Source organism: Pristis pectinata, chromosome 19, assembly GCF_009764475.1.
Source record: "Pristis pectinata isolate sPriPec2 chromosome 19, sPriPec2.1.pri, whole genome shotgun sequence".
Classification (NCBI taxonomy): Eukaryota; Metazoa; Chordata; class Chondrichthyes; order Rhinopristiformes; family Pristidae; genus Pristis; species Pristis pectinata.
Genome location: NC_067423.1, coordinates 13,313,201 through 13,331,372, shown reverse-complemented (window position 1 = coordinate 13,331,372; position 18,172 = coordinate 13,313,201). Strand labels below are relative to the sequence as shown.

The following is an 18,172-nucleotide window of genomic DNA, read 5'->3' as shown; positions in this document are numbered from 1 at the left end:
CAGTTTTTGAGGGGACTTAAGAGTGAACCATGCTAGTGTGGGACCGGACATACAGCCAGACCAGGCAAGACTGGCATGTTTCCTAATTATTATTAGTAAAACAATTAGTATTTTTTGTAAATTACTTCTTAATTTTTCTTCTCCTTGTGTGGCAGACATTCAGTGATTGAAAGATTGGGGATCCGTTGCTGGGTCTTGCTTTCTAGCCTATCTCAAGGGAAAGCGGTATGAGGGAAAGCGGTATGAAGGAAAGCGGTATGAGGGAAAGCGGTATGAGGGAAAGCACGGCTGATATTTCAAGTCAGTTTTGGAACACAGGCAATGCTAGTAAGCTGATATTTTTACCCTAGCAGCACCTTCATCTGGCATGTTTAACAAGTTTAATAAAGTGCAACAAAATACACAATGACTGTGAAATTTATCAGATTATTTGGCTATTTAGTTCTTCATTACTGTTACCTTTAATCATCATTCATTTTTTTTAAGAGGGAGGTGAAAGTCACTTCATTAAAAACATTGTACTTCATATAAAGCCTAGAGACACAAGAGACTGCAGATGCTGGAATCTGGAGCAACAAACGATCTACTGGAAGAACTCAGCGAGTTGAGCAGCATCTGTGAGGGCAAAGGAATTGTTGATGTTTCGGGTCGCAATACTGCATCAGGATCCTGCATTATATAAAGCCTGACTGAAATGATATTGATGTAATAAATGACATTAGAGTTCTTACCTATCATTATTGATTAAGACATCATAATTTCTAACAAAGTGGATGCTAATGAGATGACCAATTTAGCTACTACTCCATGCACATTTTACACTGCATTTCTAATAGATTACGCAGAATGTACAGTACAAAAGCATACTTTTGGTCCATGCTAGTGTTTATGCTCCACATGAACCAGCCAACCTTACTTCTTCCAAACAGCAGTATCTTCCATACCTTTCTCCCTCATGTGTTTATCAAGCTTCTCTTTTACACCATAAAAACTTATTCCTCTACCGAAATCAACAAGAAATTAGCACGTGAAAATCACATAAATCAGCATTAGCTGTTCAGAGAATGTGATAAATGTAAGTTATTTCTCTTTCTGAGATCAATTCCATTAATCAGTAGGAAACAAAAAACATCAAAAATATGATTCTAAGCTTACTCTTGTTTATTTTAATTAACAAATAAAGTGCAATGATATTAATTACATTATGAGAATGAATCATAATTTACCAAAAACTTATGGTTGCCTTACCTTATTAAAAGTGCTATAAAACTGTGTCATCATTGTTCTGTCGTATTTTGCCTGATACTGTTTCATGTGAACTCTTATATACATAACTGCCAAATTACTAATGACTTTTTTTAGATAGAAAAAATATTCTACTCACCAATTAAAATTGTTTTTTTCCTGTTTGTTTCTGATTCATGATCTTATAATTATTATTATGATTTTGTGCTGTATGGTGCTGTATAACTGAATTATTTTATAAAGACATCCCTTTAGCTTTCTAATAGTTTCTGTCTCTGCAGTTGCCAATGCTTACATCAATTAAAGCCCCTTCCAAATCTGCTCTTTGAAAGCCAAATCAGTGGAGTTCATGTTCACACTGGCAATGTTAATGCTAGACAGTGCTCTAGAAAGGCTGCAGCTGTAGCAACCTGAACTGCATACAGTTTAAGTGATGTTATAAAAGACAATAATGAGGCTAATCCTACTGCAAGTGATGAGTTACATTAGAATTTGATCTATTTAGGCTATGCAGTATACTGATAAACTATGATTTGTATGTCCAAAATGGGACAATTCAGAAGAGCCCTTGCAAATGCTTTTAATGTACTTGGAGAGACAAAACACAAAACCAAAACAACATGGTGGTCCAGGGCAAGAGGAGATGATATAGATTCAGGGCTCTGAAGAGCAAATCAGGGATAAACAGCAGTAAGAATTATGTTTAAGAGAAGGTGATCAAGAACTGGAATAGTTTACTAAGCAGGATGGGTGAGCCTGACAGAGACTAGGGTACGAGTCATGGCTCACTGATAGTGTATTTATCTCTAAATTAGAGGGTTAAAGTCTCAAGCCTAAATCCAGAGACATGGGCATGTAATCTAGCCTGATACTTCAGTAAAACAATGAAGGACTGTTGAACTGTCAGAGGTGATATATTTTGGGCAGGATGTTAAACCAAGGCCCTCAAATACTCCCTGAGATAGACATAAAAGATCCCACAGTCCTATTGCAAAATGGAGTAGGAGGATTCTCCTAGTGCCGTGGTCAAAAATGATCAAGGAGGTAAAAGAGCATGAATGATCTTATTGAATGGCAGAGCAGGCACAAGCAACCAGATGGCCTACTCCTGCAGCTGTTTCATATGTTCTTAAGTTATCCAGTTTTTTAAAATTTTATTGCTCTTTCACAGCAGCTGTTCTGCTGCCCCACATTACAAAACTGATTATAATCCCAAAGAGCTTAATTAACAATCAAGTATTTTGAATTATCCTATTAAATGAAAGGTGTGACTTAAATGCAAGGAGAGATAGAAGGGAAGTCTGGAAGAAACACAGTAAACAAGCTCCCTGCTTCTCCAAAGATGGCTTTACGATCCATTTGGCAGATAGGATGCCTAAGACCAAAAAATTACCTCAATAATTAATAAAAATCTGTTCCATCAATGTAGCCAACTGATATGCATCAATGGTCTAATGGACTGTCAACAACAATGAAAGTAATAGTGTATCCCTTTAAGTGTTGTACAAACAAGGCTGCTTGGATCTTCTTTACTGTATATAACCATGCTTTTGCTGAGGACTGAACAGGCAGAAGTGGTATTAATTGTACAACAATTAACATTGCAATAGCCTCAGTGCACTTGGAACCTCACAACTGAAAATTCATTTTGTTTTTTGTGCATGTTAGAAGGTACTAACAACAATATTTGGCAATCAATTTTATGCCACAATTCTATCTGAGGGCACAAATGTGCACAATGTGATTGAATTTTACGCCAAGTTCATTCTGGACTTATTTAAGGAAGGACCTGGTTGGGAACAGGAAGATAGCAGCAGTCTAGAAGGAACACATTATTTGCCTATTTTGGAATCATACAATCAGGAATCGCTTCTTGTGAAGAGATTGAAAATTAACAAAACTGAGGGGAGAAGACAACAAGCCTGAACAACCCCACTTCAGAGTATCACTTCCTTTTTTTAAAAAAAGCTTTTGAAGCCTTTCACCTTCTATTCTCCATGAACAGATTTTGCTTGAATCAATATAAAATACTCACTGAAATGGAAAGTTGTGCATCCACAGACTCCTTTTACATTTTTCAAAGAAATTTAATAAATTACTGATTCTGAAAACACACACCATTTGTTTGTACTTACCAATATCCAAAATACTCACTGAATTCTTGACATAGCATGTGACAAAGTTCTCGTTTTCCAGAGGCCTGGGCCCCCACCAGAACCAACATTGGGTATGGAATATCAAAGTTAGGCAAAGTGCTGTAGAGGAAAATGAGAAACAGGTTCTCAAAAGGTTAATGTCCTAAACTTGGAAACAATGAAAGAACATCAGGATGTATACTTTTCAAAAGAGCAACACAGGAGGGCAAGAGATCCAGATACTTAGGAATGTTTCACTGTACATCATGTTTTTGTGATAAGACATTAAACATAAACCGTATCTGTTCTTTGAGATGAAGAGAAAAGATCCCATGACACTGTTTCAAGGAAAAGCAAGCTTCTGTCCAGGCCAACATTCATTCCCCAAACAACATGACAAAAATAGACTATCTTATCATTTCGTGATGAATGAGTTAGATGCAATGGTTCCAACATTGCATTTTAAAAGCACTTAACTAGCTTGGAAGTGCTTTTGGATATATCAAGGCACAAAATGTACTAAATTAATAGGTTCTGTCCTTATGGAGCAGCTTTAATGTGGTTTGTGAAGGAACTAGTTTCAGTCATGCTTATTCCAGGCAGGGAATAAGCTTTTCTGGAGCATGGACAAGAAAACAAGTTAGAGAGGGTACATGTCAGGTATCAGTAAACTTTTTTCTGCATTAACATGCATTAATTTTGTGTTGCTTTATTGCTGCTTTCTTGACCTTTAGTTCTGACATCACTTAAGTAACTGTCCCTTTAATCCTGTTCTTTTACCCTGAATGCACTCTGAATTTTGGCTTCTATATGCATTAAACAGCCTAATTTTAATCAGACTGTTTCAAAATCATAAAGAAATATTTTCTTTGGAAACTGAATGATTAAGTGAACCTAGAGCTAGGGATAATACTTCCCTTTCTGGCACATGGTGAAGATTGTCAAACGTAAAGTAAACTCTGGTAATCTCAGCTAAGCTTCCAATATGCACAAGGCAAGTGAGTGCTAGGATCCAAAACTAGTGTTCAATATCACCCTTATCCTGGGAAGTGTATAGGGCAAATTCTGGAGACCAACCACGATGATACTTTGAAACAAAACTTAATATGAGCAAGCTTTAAATTCACAAATTCTTCAACCACAATCTGGATCTCAGAGTGGGGACATATAATGACCAGGGAATTCAAATTATTCAGTGTTATATAATTGAAAATTATTTCATTTCCTGAAATGATGTTGTGTCATTCCATTAATTCAAGTAAGCACTTCCTGGTGAAAGTCATCCTTCCCTGCCTGATGTAATTTCTGCATCAGAGGCACAGTGTTCCCTGTTTGGGCCATTGCTAGGGAAATTTCCCCAGAATTAACATTGTTGGTTACTTCCAGGACAATTAAGTATTCCCAAATAATACTGGATTGGGATCCCTGTTTGTTAACTTATATTTTATCCTCTACGTCCCTTGAGACCCTGCAAAGACCAGACCTCAATCCCATCATCCTCCCAAACCTCCTACTGTAGCAACCCTGTGGTCCTTCCCATCCTCCTGATTCCCCACTGGAGGGCGCAACCTACAAGACAACCCCACGTGTTTAATTGATAAACTTCCAATCCTCAGCCCAATTCATCATTCTGCATCCCCATCCATGACCAAGGAACTGGCCTTACTCATATTTCCATCATCACTCTCCCCTATCCACCCCCATCTGCCCACAGCACTGTCCCAACCCATCCTCCACAACTCCCACCCAAACATAGCACTGGTTGTGATCCCTTCTCCAGTTCTCTCCTTACCTTCACCTGAACCAGCCTCATCATTTTTACCCTCTTCTGAAATCAAGAGAGTGCTTCAAACCATTTTTCTGCTCCTCTGCAACTAGGCTCTCAGCCAGTTCCCCCAGACTCCAGCCTTGGGCCCTACTCCTTGGCACCACATTTTCAAATGCAAAAATGAGCATCATCTGTTCCTTGAATCTTTCAGTGGGCAGCTCATGGCCGAAAAGCTTGTTGTTGGCCTTCTGCAATGTCCATCTAGCTCACCCGTCTGGGTCCACTAGAACTTCTAGGCCTTTTTATTGTCCGGTAAAGGGTTACTACCTTGAATATCTGTAATTATATAGTCTCTGAAGCCAAAGAAACATGACAAAAATTTGTTAGAACTACCATGATGACTAGGTTTGAATGAGGCCAGTTTCCCCAACTTCAGTACCAATTTATCAAAATTATGCATTTTACAGTCTGCTTGAAAAACTAAAGAGATGCAGCCATTTAAAAGATTTGCATTTTACAGTGTGAGCTCTGAAAACAGCATTGATATATTGGCTACTTTTCTGAAATTGTAAATTGAAACAATGGCAATGGACCAACATCCTGGTCTCTCATACTACAGTACATACAATTACACATATCCCCAAGAATGCAGTTACTACGCTAAGCAGTAGGCGAGTCACAGAGTATAGCGAGGAAGAGCAGGAATCTTCTGGCTGCCATCAAAAGCCCCCAATATATAGGGTAATTAGCTGATATTAGGCAACTGTGCCACATTCCTGAGGTAAAGGCAACCAAACAAGTCGTGATGTGAAAGTCAAAGACACTACTAATAATAATGAGCAATGCATTAGTCAATTGTTTCACATATCTAGGAACAGCACATTGACAGAGGATATAGAAGTGGAAGAACTGTCTGGCTCAATTTATCACTAGCAATGGCAATACTGTGATGCAGTTCAATTGCAGGTTTCTTGGAGCAGTTGGCAACATCTCAACAGTTGGTTATATGCTGACTTTAATGCTATCAGTCAGTTCTTCATGATGTTTGCTAGAGTCCAGTAAGATGATTGTTGGCTTCATAGTATTTGCAGCCAATCTCGGTGGGCAGGACCACTAGCCACCCAATTAGGTGGCCCCTGCTTACCAGAATCTGTCAAGAAATATAGCAATTTATCAAAAGTACCAACTCACAGTTGAAGCAATCATAATCAATACTGTATTCTGCCATTAGAAGTCTCAACATGTTCACTGTGGCGATGAGATATTAAGAGTCAGACTGTTACAACAGCATTGCATGTAATGAACAAGGAACTGTCAATCACTGCTGTTTAACTTTCCACAGGAAAGGGGGTGAAAATCAGAGCCTATATTCACAAAGGTTTTGGAATAATCTGAAGAGGAGCTTGGCTAGAAACACTGATACTTTGATGACTTTGAATTTCAGTTAAAATTACTCTAGATTTTCCTCCAGTTTGCAAATAATGCAAGAAATGAAGCAAACTGAGATTACAACAAAGCAACAGACAGTCATTAAACCTCAAACTATTGGATTATGCAAACTGAGAACAAAATACCATTACCTAAGAAATCATAGAAGATCTAAATATAAATCTATAGTTAGTAGCTATGAAACACTTGAGCCATATTTAGCAGTTAACAGGTTAGTAGAGGTTAGAAACAGAATTTTACTGTGCAATTGAGGGGCTGGGAACTGTCCAACTGAAAGAAACAGCAATTTTGCAAATAAGACTAGATTTGCTCTTGCCTGACAGGATCCTCCAAATAAAATTTGGAGGAGAGGGATCAATGAAAGTAGCAAGAAGAAATTTGCTGTTTTCTTACCATAATTACAGAGATTAATTAAGATGGGTTCTGTTATGGGCCAAAAGTCATGCAGGATAAGTAAACTTCCATGGAGGAAGTTCATGAATACTCTAGCTGGAAGAATGTTTTGAATCAAGAAAGCCCTTGGCCACAGGAACCTGGTTGTAAAAGCAGCAATTGGCTAACTGCAAACATGATAAAGGTAAATGATCTGTTAATATGAAAAAAAAATCAGTGCTTTTACTTCTACCAGAGCATTGAATAGTTAGGTCTGGCAGAATTCAATATTTTAGTAGCTGGAATAGATAAAAAAGAATAATTAATTATATTTCTTTGCACAAAATTAAGGCTGTGGAGGCAAACAAATAATGACAGTAAGTTTTATGCAATCATGTCAAAATGTAAAGAAGTATAATACTTTAATAATAATATAAATCTTACCTGCTTTAAATCATTGTGTTCATCTAGTAGTTACATTTAAATGAGAAAAAGTTTTAAAAATACAACTAATGACATCCTTGGGCTGTATGCTCCTTTTAAAAGGTTAGTCTATTGGTCAGGTTCCAATTATTAATGTTGTAAATATATTTTCTTCAATTGTAGTGCACAAGATGAAATTATCATTTATCAGAGTTTATCCAAAAATAAATTACATTAAGACATGCCAAGGTGGAGCTTTAGGAATCAAATATGTATGATACATAACATAAAAATTGTTTGAAAATTTCAAAACTTAAATTGATAGGTTGTTCTTAGATAGAATTAAGATTATAAATTAGGCAGGAATCAGTCACAAAGGGAAACGAGTTCAAGGGGCTGAATGACATTTTCCTGTTCTTATGAATATTGCACCTCAGCAATTAACTTTCCAATCATAGTTGTAAGTGTACCAAGGATCAAATCAGACACAGACATTGAGAGTCAAGTTTACATCTAAAATAAAACAAAACCTGACTTCTGCTTTAAGGGTTCACATAACAGAGACCATATTCTCCTCATTATGAATATAATTTACCATTTACTCAAGTCCATTTATATCCCAGGGAGTGGCTAGTTCAGGGAAGCCAAAGAATGCAGTAAAGGTTGGCCAATGCACTCAATACAGCCCTTGGCTTCCTCAAATACCTCCTTAACAGTGAATAGTGAAACACAAAATCTGTCTTTGGGGATTTGGCTTGCAACTACAGACTGACAGAAATGTACCCTCCGGTAGCCTATTGTCTCTTTTCAGCTGTTATACCAGTTGCCATTCCCCCTCCAGGGCAGAACTGAGTAAATATTTGCCCTGATAGTATCCCTTCTCTGTTCAAACCCCTCTTATGCTCTTGCGCAGGATCCCTTCCCTGTGATGTTTTTGGTCTGACAGTGACCTTTCCCTGTCTCTCTCTCTCTCTCTATATGTATGTATTTGATGCTGTTGACTTTCCTGTCACGAACCAGCAACAAAAGAAACACACTGAGCATAATTTAGTGTTAAAAACTATTTATTAATCACTACTTATGATAATACGTAAAATAAAAGTAAAAAATGTTAGTATGTTAGAATTCAAGAATGTTAAACCTCGAACGTTAACCCCAAAACTAAACTCTTCGTGTGTGTGTGTGACAAAGTCCAAAACTCCCAGTTCCGGAATGGTTCTTAAAGTTCAGTTCCGCAAGCCATAAGGTGAAACATGAGCAAGGGCTTCTTCAACAACCACCGTTGTCTGAAGATAAGATGTAGATGTAGAAAAACATAGAGAGAGTACATACGAAATCCAAATGTTCCATGATGGAACCCAAACGACACTTCAGTGTTTACTCGGTAGTGACTTCCTCACCCCGAAAAGCATCCGAAACGTGGTCGTCCACACACAAATACCTGTTTCCTTCTACAGGTCAGCAACAAAGTGAACTCCACCGGATTACTTCCAACTTCCATACATGGATTTCAGTGGCAAACACAGTTATTGTTTCTCATCCATCGATAGAGAAAACAAGCAGGCTGGTGTCTCTCTCCCTTCTCTCTCTCTCTTCTTCTTCTTCTTCTTCTTCTTCAACAACGTCATTACGTCCTTTATCTTCTATTGACGTAAGCACGCCCCACACACACATACACACACACTCTCTATCTTAAAGGGACTTTCACTGAGTCCATAACACCTCCCACCTAAAAAAAAAATTTTCCCAAGAAAATTTTAACCGCGCATAGAGTTAGTAATGTTAATAATTATCACGCTACACAACTACAGACTATCAGATTAGTACAGATACATGTTTCCCATTTAACATCGGGAAAGACAATCAGCAATCACATTATCTTTGCCTTTAATGTGAGTTATCATGAGATCAAACTCTTGCAAAATTAAACTCCAGTTTAACAGCCTTCTGTTCTTGTTTTTGACTCGGCTCAGAAACACCAATGGGTTATGATCTGTATACACAGTCAATGGTTTCTGAGCGGTGCAAACATATACACTGAAATGTTGCAAGGCTAAAACAAGTGACAGTAATTCTTTCTCTATGGTGGAATAATTCTTTTGATGCTCATTAAATTTCTTTGAAAAGTAAGCTACAGGATGGTCAATATCATCAAGGTCACCCTTCTGCAACAACACAGCTCCTGCAGCTTCATCACTGGCATCTACTGCTAATGAAAATGGCTTTTCAAAGTCAGGTGTTCTGAGCACAGGATCGTAGCATAAAATGGCTTTCAGCTTCTCAAATGCTTCTTGACAAGAATCTGTCCAAACAAACTTTACTCCCTTCTTCAGAAGATTAGTTAGGGGAAGAGCAATATCAGCAAAATTTTTACAAAATTTTCGATAATATCCAACCATTCCCAAAAATTTTGTAACAGTCCTCGTACCTGTGGGAATAGGGAACTCAGATATTGCTTGAACTTTTGCCTGAACAGGAGCTTGCTTGCCTTGACCTACAACATAACCAAGATACGTCACAGTGGCATGGCCAAATTCACTTTTAGCCAAGTTAACTGTAAGGTTAGCCTTGGAAAGTCTTTCAAACAACCTTTCTAACGCAGAGATGTGATCTTCCCAAGTATCATTCCCAGTCACTAAGTCGTCAATGTAGGCATCTGTATGTTTTAACCCATGAATCACTGAATTAATCATTCTTTGAAATGTTGCCGGAGCATTTTTCATTCCAAATGGCAAAACATTGTATTCATACAATCCAGAAGGGGTTACAAAGGCTGAAATCTCCCTTCCTCTATCTGTTAATGGAACACACCAGTACCCTTTTAATAGGTCAATCTTTGTAAGAAATTTTGCCTTTCCCACTCTGTCTATGCAATCATCCACTCTAGGAATAGGGTAAGCATCTGACTTTGTTACAGCATTCACTTTCCTGTAATCTGTGCAAAATCTAATAGTTCCATCAGGTTTAGGTACAATAACACAGGGCGAACTCCAATTTGAACTAGAATGTCTAATAATATCATTTTCCAACATGTATTTTATTTCCTGATCAACAAGTTTACTTTTTTCCACATTCATTCGATATGGGTGTTGTTTGATTGGTTTTGCATCCCCAACATCAACATCATGGGTAATTATCGATGTTCTGTTTGGAACATCTGGGAACAGATTTTTAAATTTTAAAATTAATTCTCTCATCTGTTGTTTTTGTGAAACTTGTAAATGGTCCAACTTCGTTTCAAGGTTCTCCATGATATTTTGGTTTTTCAGTTTCGATGGAACAATATTTGGTCTAAATTGGCCTTCCTCAACATCAACATCAGGCATTCTAGAAACAACCTTTTCACCATCCACCAAGGCCACAACTGAATCCTTCTCATAATAAGGTTTTAGCATGTTTACATGACAGAGTTGTGTTTTCTTGCGTCTATCTGGTGTTTTGATTATATATGTTAGATCAGTCACTCGAGATTCAATAACATAGGGTCCAGAAAAACGAGCTTGCAAGGGATTATTTTGGCTAGGGAAAAATACCAACACCTTTGCCCCACTGCGAATGTCCTAGGCCGAGCACGTCTATCAAAATATGTCTTCATTCTTATCTGGCTTGTTTTCAAATTCTCTCTCGCTAGCTGGCAGACTCTCTCCAACCGAGTTTTTAAATTTTTTGACATAGTCCAACAGACTCAAGTGAACTTCCTCATTAACCCATTGCTCTCTTAATAACTCCAAAGGTCCTCTCACCCTATGTCCAAACACAAGCTCAAACGGACTAAATCCGATTGATTCCTGGATCGATTCTCTAACGGCAAACAAAAGTAAATGGATACCTTCGTCCCAATCCTTGGTGTTTTCAAAGCAATAAGTCTTCAGCATATTTTTGAGAGTAGAATGAAATCTCTCCAGAGCTCCTTGAGATTCTGGGTGATATGCAGATGATACAATCTGCTTTGCTCCCAGCTCATAGACTATTTGTTGAAAAATTTTTGACATAAAATTACTACCTTGATCAGATTGTATTTCTTTTGGCAAACCAAACAAGGTAAAAAATTTTACAAGAGCCTTTGACACCGTCTTGGCCTTAATATTTCTAAGGGGTATTGCCTCTGGAAATCTAGAAGTGGCACACATGATGGTTAACAAATACTGATTTCCAGTCTTAGACTTTGGTAATGGACCAACACAGTCCACAATCACCTTCGAAAAGGGTTCACCAAAAGCAGGAATTGGTTTCAAAGGAGCCACAGGGGGTTTTTGATTTGGTTTACCTACCATCTGACATGTGTGGCAGGTTCGACAAAACATCACCACATCTTTTCTCAAACCAGGCCAATAGAATTGTTTCAAGATCTTCCCTACAGTTTTATTCACACCAAAATGACCACCCAAAGGCATACTATGGGCCAGGTTTAAAATCTCATCCCTATAAACTTTTGGAACAACAACCTGATGAATAACTTCCCATTCCTCAGTAACAGGAACATGAGGAGGTCTCCATTTCCTCATTAACACTCCATTTTTGACATAGTATCCAGTTGGCACCTTTTCAATCTCCTCACATGAGAGTGCTTTTTCTTTCAATTCTGTCAACTCAGGGTCCTTTGTCTGTTCCACCATAAAATCCTTCCTTGACAAGACAAATCTTTAAATTCAGGCTCACTATAAGGATGTTGATCCTCCAGTGAAGACAGAAAAGTCTCAGATAAGGCATCAAAATTTTCTTCCTGTTTAGGACTGTCACAAGGAACCACATCAGACTGCACCGGACTGTCTGTCTTGGCTAATTCTTTAGCTCTAGCTCGAGTCACTGCACATGATTGGGTAAACATCTGGATCATCCTCAGACTCATCAATCCTTGGTTTGGTTGTTAACCGTACCACAGGATCACTTTCTCCATTTGCAAGGTCATTTCCCAATAACAAAGAAACTCCTTCCACTGGCAAACTAGGTCTTATCCCTATCTCGACTGGTCCTTCTACGAACTTTGACTTTAAAATCACCCTGTGAAAAGGTACAGACATGGTCTCACCTGTAACGCCTCGTACTAGATTTACTTCACCAGTGTCACTTTCTTCACCAAAATTTAAAACACTGTCCAGCAAGAGAGATTGACTAGCCCCAGTATCTCTAAGAATTTTCACTGGCACCTGGGGTGACTCATCATTCAGTGAAACAAAACCCTCTGATACATACGAACGGAATTCTTTTCTCACCTCCTCCAACTTTTCCGCTTTTCCCTCTTGCAAGGACTGAACTTTAACAGCATCTCCTAAACCTTTTTGATTTTTAATTGCCTGAAAGCAAGCATTGGGCCCAGCTTCCTTCTTTTTCTTCAAAAGGGCACAATTAGATATCACGTGGCCAGGTTTCCTACAGTAATAACAAGTACGCTCAACAGGTTTCTCCAGCCCTGGCTTCTTTTCATCCTTTCCTTTTTGATTACCTCCCAATTTAATCTCCGGTTTCCCTGGATTGTCTTTGTAACTCTTTTGAAAGGTTTTAGGTTGTCCCCATTTGGATTTATGGGTTAAAGCATAATCATCTGCCAACCTAGCAGTTTCTTGTAAAGTTTCCACTGCCTTTTCATTTAAATATGTTGTTAATTCAGCTGGAACACATCTTTTAAAGTCTTCCACTAGTATCAATTCTTTCAATTTATCAAAATCCCCATCTACATTTTTAGCCATGTACCATCGTTCAAAACATATTCTCTTTCCATTGGCAAATTCCATATAAGTCTGATCTGCAGATTTCCTCAAGTCTCTGAATTTTTGTCTATAAGCCTCAGGGACCAATTCATAGGCCTTCAATATAGCTTGTTTTACCTTGGTATAATCAGCTGCATCCTCAACAGACAAAGCAGAATAAGCTTTTTGAGCTTTACCTTTAATCACACTCTGTACCATAAGAGCCCATCCTTTCCTTGGCCAGTTTGAACTCACAGCAACCTTTTCAAAATGTTGGAAATACTGATCAACCTGATCTTCTTCAAAAGGAGGGACTAATCGAACCTCCCTGCTGGCTGAAAAACCATCATCAGAATCAGATTCCGAACTCCTACGCTTCATTTGTAACTCATGCTGCCTCTTTTTCTCCTCGTTATCCAGCTCCATCCTCTTCAATTCCATCTGCTTCATTGCTAGATCAGCCTCTATCTTCATCTGAGTTATCTTTTGTTCGGCCTCTAATTTCTCTCGTTCGGCCTCTATCTTTAACTGGGTTTGTTCTCGTTCAGCCTCTATCTCTTTTGCTCTCGTTCAGCTTCTAATTTATTTTGCTCTCGTTCAGCCTCTATCTTTAACTGGGTTTGCTGTCGTTCAGCTTCTATCTTTGCCAGCTGCACCTGTGCCTCAGAAATTGCTATTTCACTGCCAGGAAACTGTTTTAACACTTCCTTCTCAAACACCTTCTTTTCCACATAATGGCCAGCTATCAGTCTCTGAATATCTGCCTTTCTCATAGACTGCTTTACTTCTGTAAGGTTTAACCTTGTAGCAATCTTTATCAAATCATCCTTTTTCACCACCTCCAATCCCTTTTGGGTTGGTGACTCCAAAAATGCCTTAATATCCATTGCTGCTGGTTTCCACACACACAAGCCAATTAAAAAGAATTTATCAGATCTCCCTCAAAAATCTTTGGATTGAATCCCGGACGAATCTTGTCAATCTGGGGAACGATCCCAGACGACACTCGTTAATCTTGGGAACTATCCCGGACGAGCCCCCAATTTTGTCACGAACCAGCAACAAAAGAAACACACTGAGCATAATTTAGTGTTAAAAACTATTTTATTAATCACTACTTATGATAATACGTAAAATAAAAGTAAAAAATGTTAGTATGTTAGAATTCAAGAATGTTAAACCTCGAACGTTAACCCCAAAACTCAACTCTTCGTGTGTGTGTGTGACAAAGTCCAAAACTCCCAGTTCCTGAATGGTTCTTAAAGTTCAGTTCCGCAAGCCATAAGGTGAAACATGAGCAAGGGCTTCTTCAACAACCACCGTTGTCTGAAGATAAGATGTAGATGTAGAAAAACATAGAGAGAGTACATACGAAATCCAAATGTTCCATGATGGAACCCAAACGACACTTCAGTGTTTACGCGTAGTGACTTCCTCACCCCGAAAAGCATCCGAACCGTGGTCGTCCACACACAAATACCTGTTTCCTTCTACAGGTCAGCAACAAAGTGAACTCCACCGGATTACTTCCAACTTCCATACATGGATTTCAGTGGCAAACACAGTTATTGTTTCTCATCCATCGATAGAGAAAACAAGCAGGCTGGTGTCTCTCTCCCTTCTCTCTCTCTCTTCTTCTTCTTCTTCTTCTTCAACAACGTCATTACGTCCTTTATCTTCTATTGACGTAAGCACGCCCCACACACACATACACACACACTCTCTATCTTAAAGGGACTTTCACTGAGTCCATAACATTCCTCAGGTATGATTGTGGTTCAGTCCCCAATGAGACTCTGACAAAGGAGTCCATCACACTCTTCGACTTGAGGCAGCAGGGCACTGGGAGCGGGATCCTGTGCAAACTTTGGCTGTAACTCTAATCCAACAACTTGAAACAAGAATACAGATACAGGGAATATTTATAAATCACTTTGTTTCATTAAAAGAAAAAGATTATCTAATCATTTCTCAATGCTGTTTGTGAAAACTAGCTAAATGGAAAATGCCTGCTACTTTTTCCCCATATTTGAATCGTGAATGAAAGTCTTTCCTTTTTTTCCTGAAAGAGCCAGAGAGGTTTTTTGATACCAGTAATCGTTTCAATGTATTTAATGATATGCTAATCAGAACACAGAGGAAGCCAGAGCTTCATTTAGATTAGCCTATCTAAAAAGTACTTAGGGTCACCCACTACACCATGCTTTTCTCCAATAAACTAAGATACACAGCTTGCAGCACATGCCAATCACAGCTTAAGAGGAGTGTAACATGGTGGAAAAATTTTGTGATAAAACTCTCAAAGGAACCAATGAAGATGTTACAGATGTCGTGAAAATCCTGCCTTATTTTCTCTGAAAATAATAACTCAAAATGCTTCACATAAGCAAAACTGGCATAGATAAAAGTGGAAGCATGTTGTTAATGAGCAAATGGATTTAAAGAATTGAATCTGACTGCTTTAATTTCAGACTAGGAGTGCTGTAATCTTCAAGCGCCCTCTAGGGGCAATGAACACATCTTGAATCAATGAGTTTATGAATACCTGTCATAAATCCTCTGGGGCTGTAGAAAACTATACATGGTATTGGTCATGTGATCGTTGGCAGCTACCACTTCAGGAGGAGGGTTGTATTTATTGATTGCCAAAACCTGGGGAGAAGAAGTTAATGTAAGTATGTATTTACCTTTACTGCTGTCAGAAGTAAACTATTATTCTTAGCTCATGGATAGGCAATTAGAAATCTGAACCCAGTGCTGCAGGGTTTTCAACATAGGTGTGAATATAAAAATCATTATGAAATCTTGGGCTTATCTAGCTTTCTCTCAAAAGTATCTGTGCTATTTGCTTTAGCTACTCCATGCGATAGTGTGATCCACTGTCTTCCTCCTCTCTCAATAAAAGAATTATACCCTGACTTCTTTTTGATCTATTTGTTTCTACCCGACCTTCATGGCCTCCAATTCTGGAAAAATCTTCACGTCTATTTTATCAAACTAACTCATCATCTTCAAGACATTCATTAGGCCATCCCTCAATTTTCCATTTACTAGAAAGGAAGACAGTCAGACATTTTGCCTTTCACTAACTCAGGATGTTCCAAAATACTTTATAGCCTTTGAAATGTAGTCACTGCTGTAATATAGGAAAGCTCTCAATCCATTTGCACGCAAGATATGATAACAGTTGGATAATTTTAATGATGCTGACTAGGGGATAAATATTGGGCAGACCATCAGGAAGCACTCTGCCCTTCTTTAAAATATTGCCATATGATCTTCACATCCACTAATGAGAGCAGATGGGAGAGCTTGAAACTTATTTGAAAGATCACACCTCTGACAGGACAGTGCTGTCTTGCTCCTGCACTGGAATGACAACCCAGATTTGTGCTGAGTGGGATCTGAACCCACAACCTTCTACTCAGAGATGATGGTGCTAACAAGTGAGCCGTAAGTATTCAAAGAAGCCCAGTCTGTTCAGTCTTTCAATAATAACTCCACAGTCAATCTTTTCCCACTGCCATTATAGCTTATATTTGAAGAACTACAACATTATTGCAAGCACATTCTAATTGAAGTTGTGTACGAGTTTAACATGACTTCCCTACTTTCTAATTCTGTTTCTCTGGAAATAAAAACACAGTTCATTGCTTGAATATTTGAATCCACTTTTTTTAAAAAAGCAATCTTCCAAATTTGTGTGACTACTTTTAATGATTTCTGGATACATGGACTTTTAACAGACACTCCACAACCTGTAACTATCAATTTTAGAGATAAGAACAATCTGAAAAAAAACTTTAATGCAAGTTACCTGATGCATGACTGTTCTTATTGAGATTTCAGCACAAGTTGCAAATCTTTAAATCACGTCCATGCCAACAGTATTTTGCAAAATAACTAATTCTGGGTATCCTGTGTCAATGGTTTGAGTTTGAAGCGTGAAGTAGCACATGGAATTCAATTTGACTCTACTAATAAACAATTTTATTTGCATTGTGTCTATAGAATACCCAATAATAAACTTCATTTAAGATACCTGGTCACAAAAGATTAATCCAAATTGTAACTGAAATAATGTAAAGATGACATTTATAAACACTCAACTTCACTTCCATAGAGAAAAAATAATTGAAATCCTCCCCTCCAATCATCCATTATATATGTAAAAATAATGGAACACAGAAATAACTACAGTCAGTGATTTTTCAATGGTAACTACTGATGTATTTATAAGACATATGGTATCTCAATCTTCTGCGAACGTGAAACTTTTTCCTGAACATTTTGATGCACTCCCTCAAGTCTCCTTCAGCTGCTGACTTCTTGGTTTCAATAAAACTGTCTAATTCCCCCTCAATTTGAATTGGACAGTTTTATGTAAGATGTGAAGCAGCAAGTCAAAATGCCTTAGAAAATAGTTACTAAGACAGTAATAAGTCACAAACCTAATTAATCATGTGCAATTCTTTGTGCACTCAATTCATTTTAAGGCACATATATGTCATTAATTGTTTTTTTAAAATAATGCATTCTTCAAGGTCTGTGAAAATTCTTGCAGAATGTTTCAATTATTTGCCTCTGGTCATTCTAATAAAACTGTTTAACTTAGTTGCTGCTGAATCAGACAGATTTATAGACAGTTTCAGAAGGAGAATTCTGGAGGCACTGAGTCAAAGCACCTTGAAAGAATTTGCACATTGTATGATAAAACCCAAATTAAATGTAGTACTTAGTGTTTTAAACTTTATTACGTTAATTAAGAACCAGCTACATTGAAATAAACATACTTAATTGAAAATACCCTCATAAGCTTCTTAACAAACATAAGATGTTCAATCAGTTCCATTAAAATGTCAATAGTTATTTGCTACTGTTTGGCCTGAAGTAATTTTGATAGTAACAAAACATAAGAAAAAGATGGTGGCTTGGACAATAACCTTAAGGATTCAGACCTTCAACCTGATCTTCTGTGTTTTTGAGAATTCTGGCCATGTGTTGATAGTTAATATTCACACTTTAAATTCAACTAAAAGCTTGAATGGAGGAGGATATTGGTAAGTGTGGCTTAATTTTATTGGCACAATGTT

At 37.8% G+C, this 18,172-nt stretch overlaps 1 protein-coding gene across 1 annotated transcript in view; it reads right to left on the bottom strand.

Moving 5' to 3' along the window:
- Positions 1–18,172, bottom strand: part of lrguk (leucine-rich repeats and guanylate kinase domain containing) — a 96,921-nt gene that overhangs the window by 57,913 nt on the left and 20,836 nt on the right. Inside the window, 2 exon segments of the mRNA XM_052034231.1 lie at positions 3,381–3,500; positions 15,625–15,731. Coding sequence (XP_051890191.1) covers positions 3,381–3,500; positions 15,625–15,731 — 227 coding nt within the window.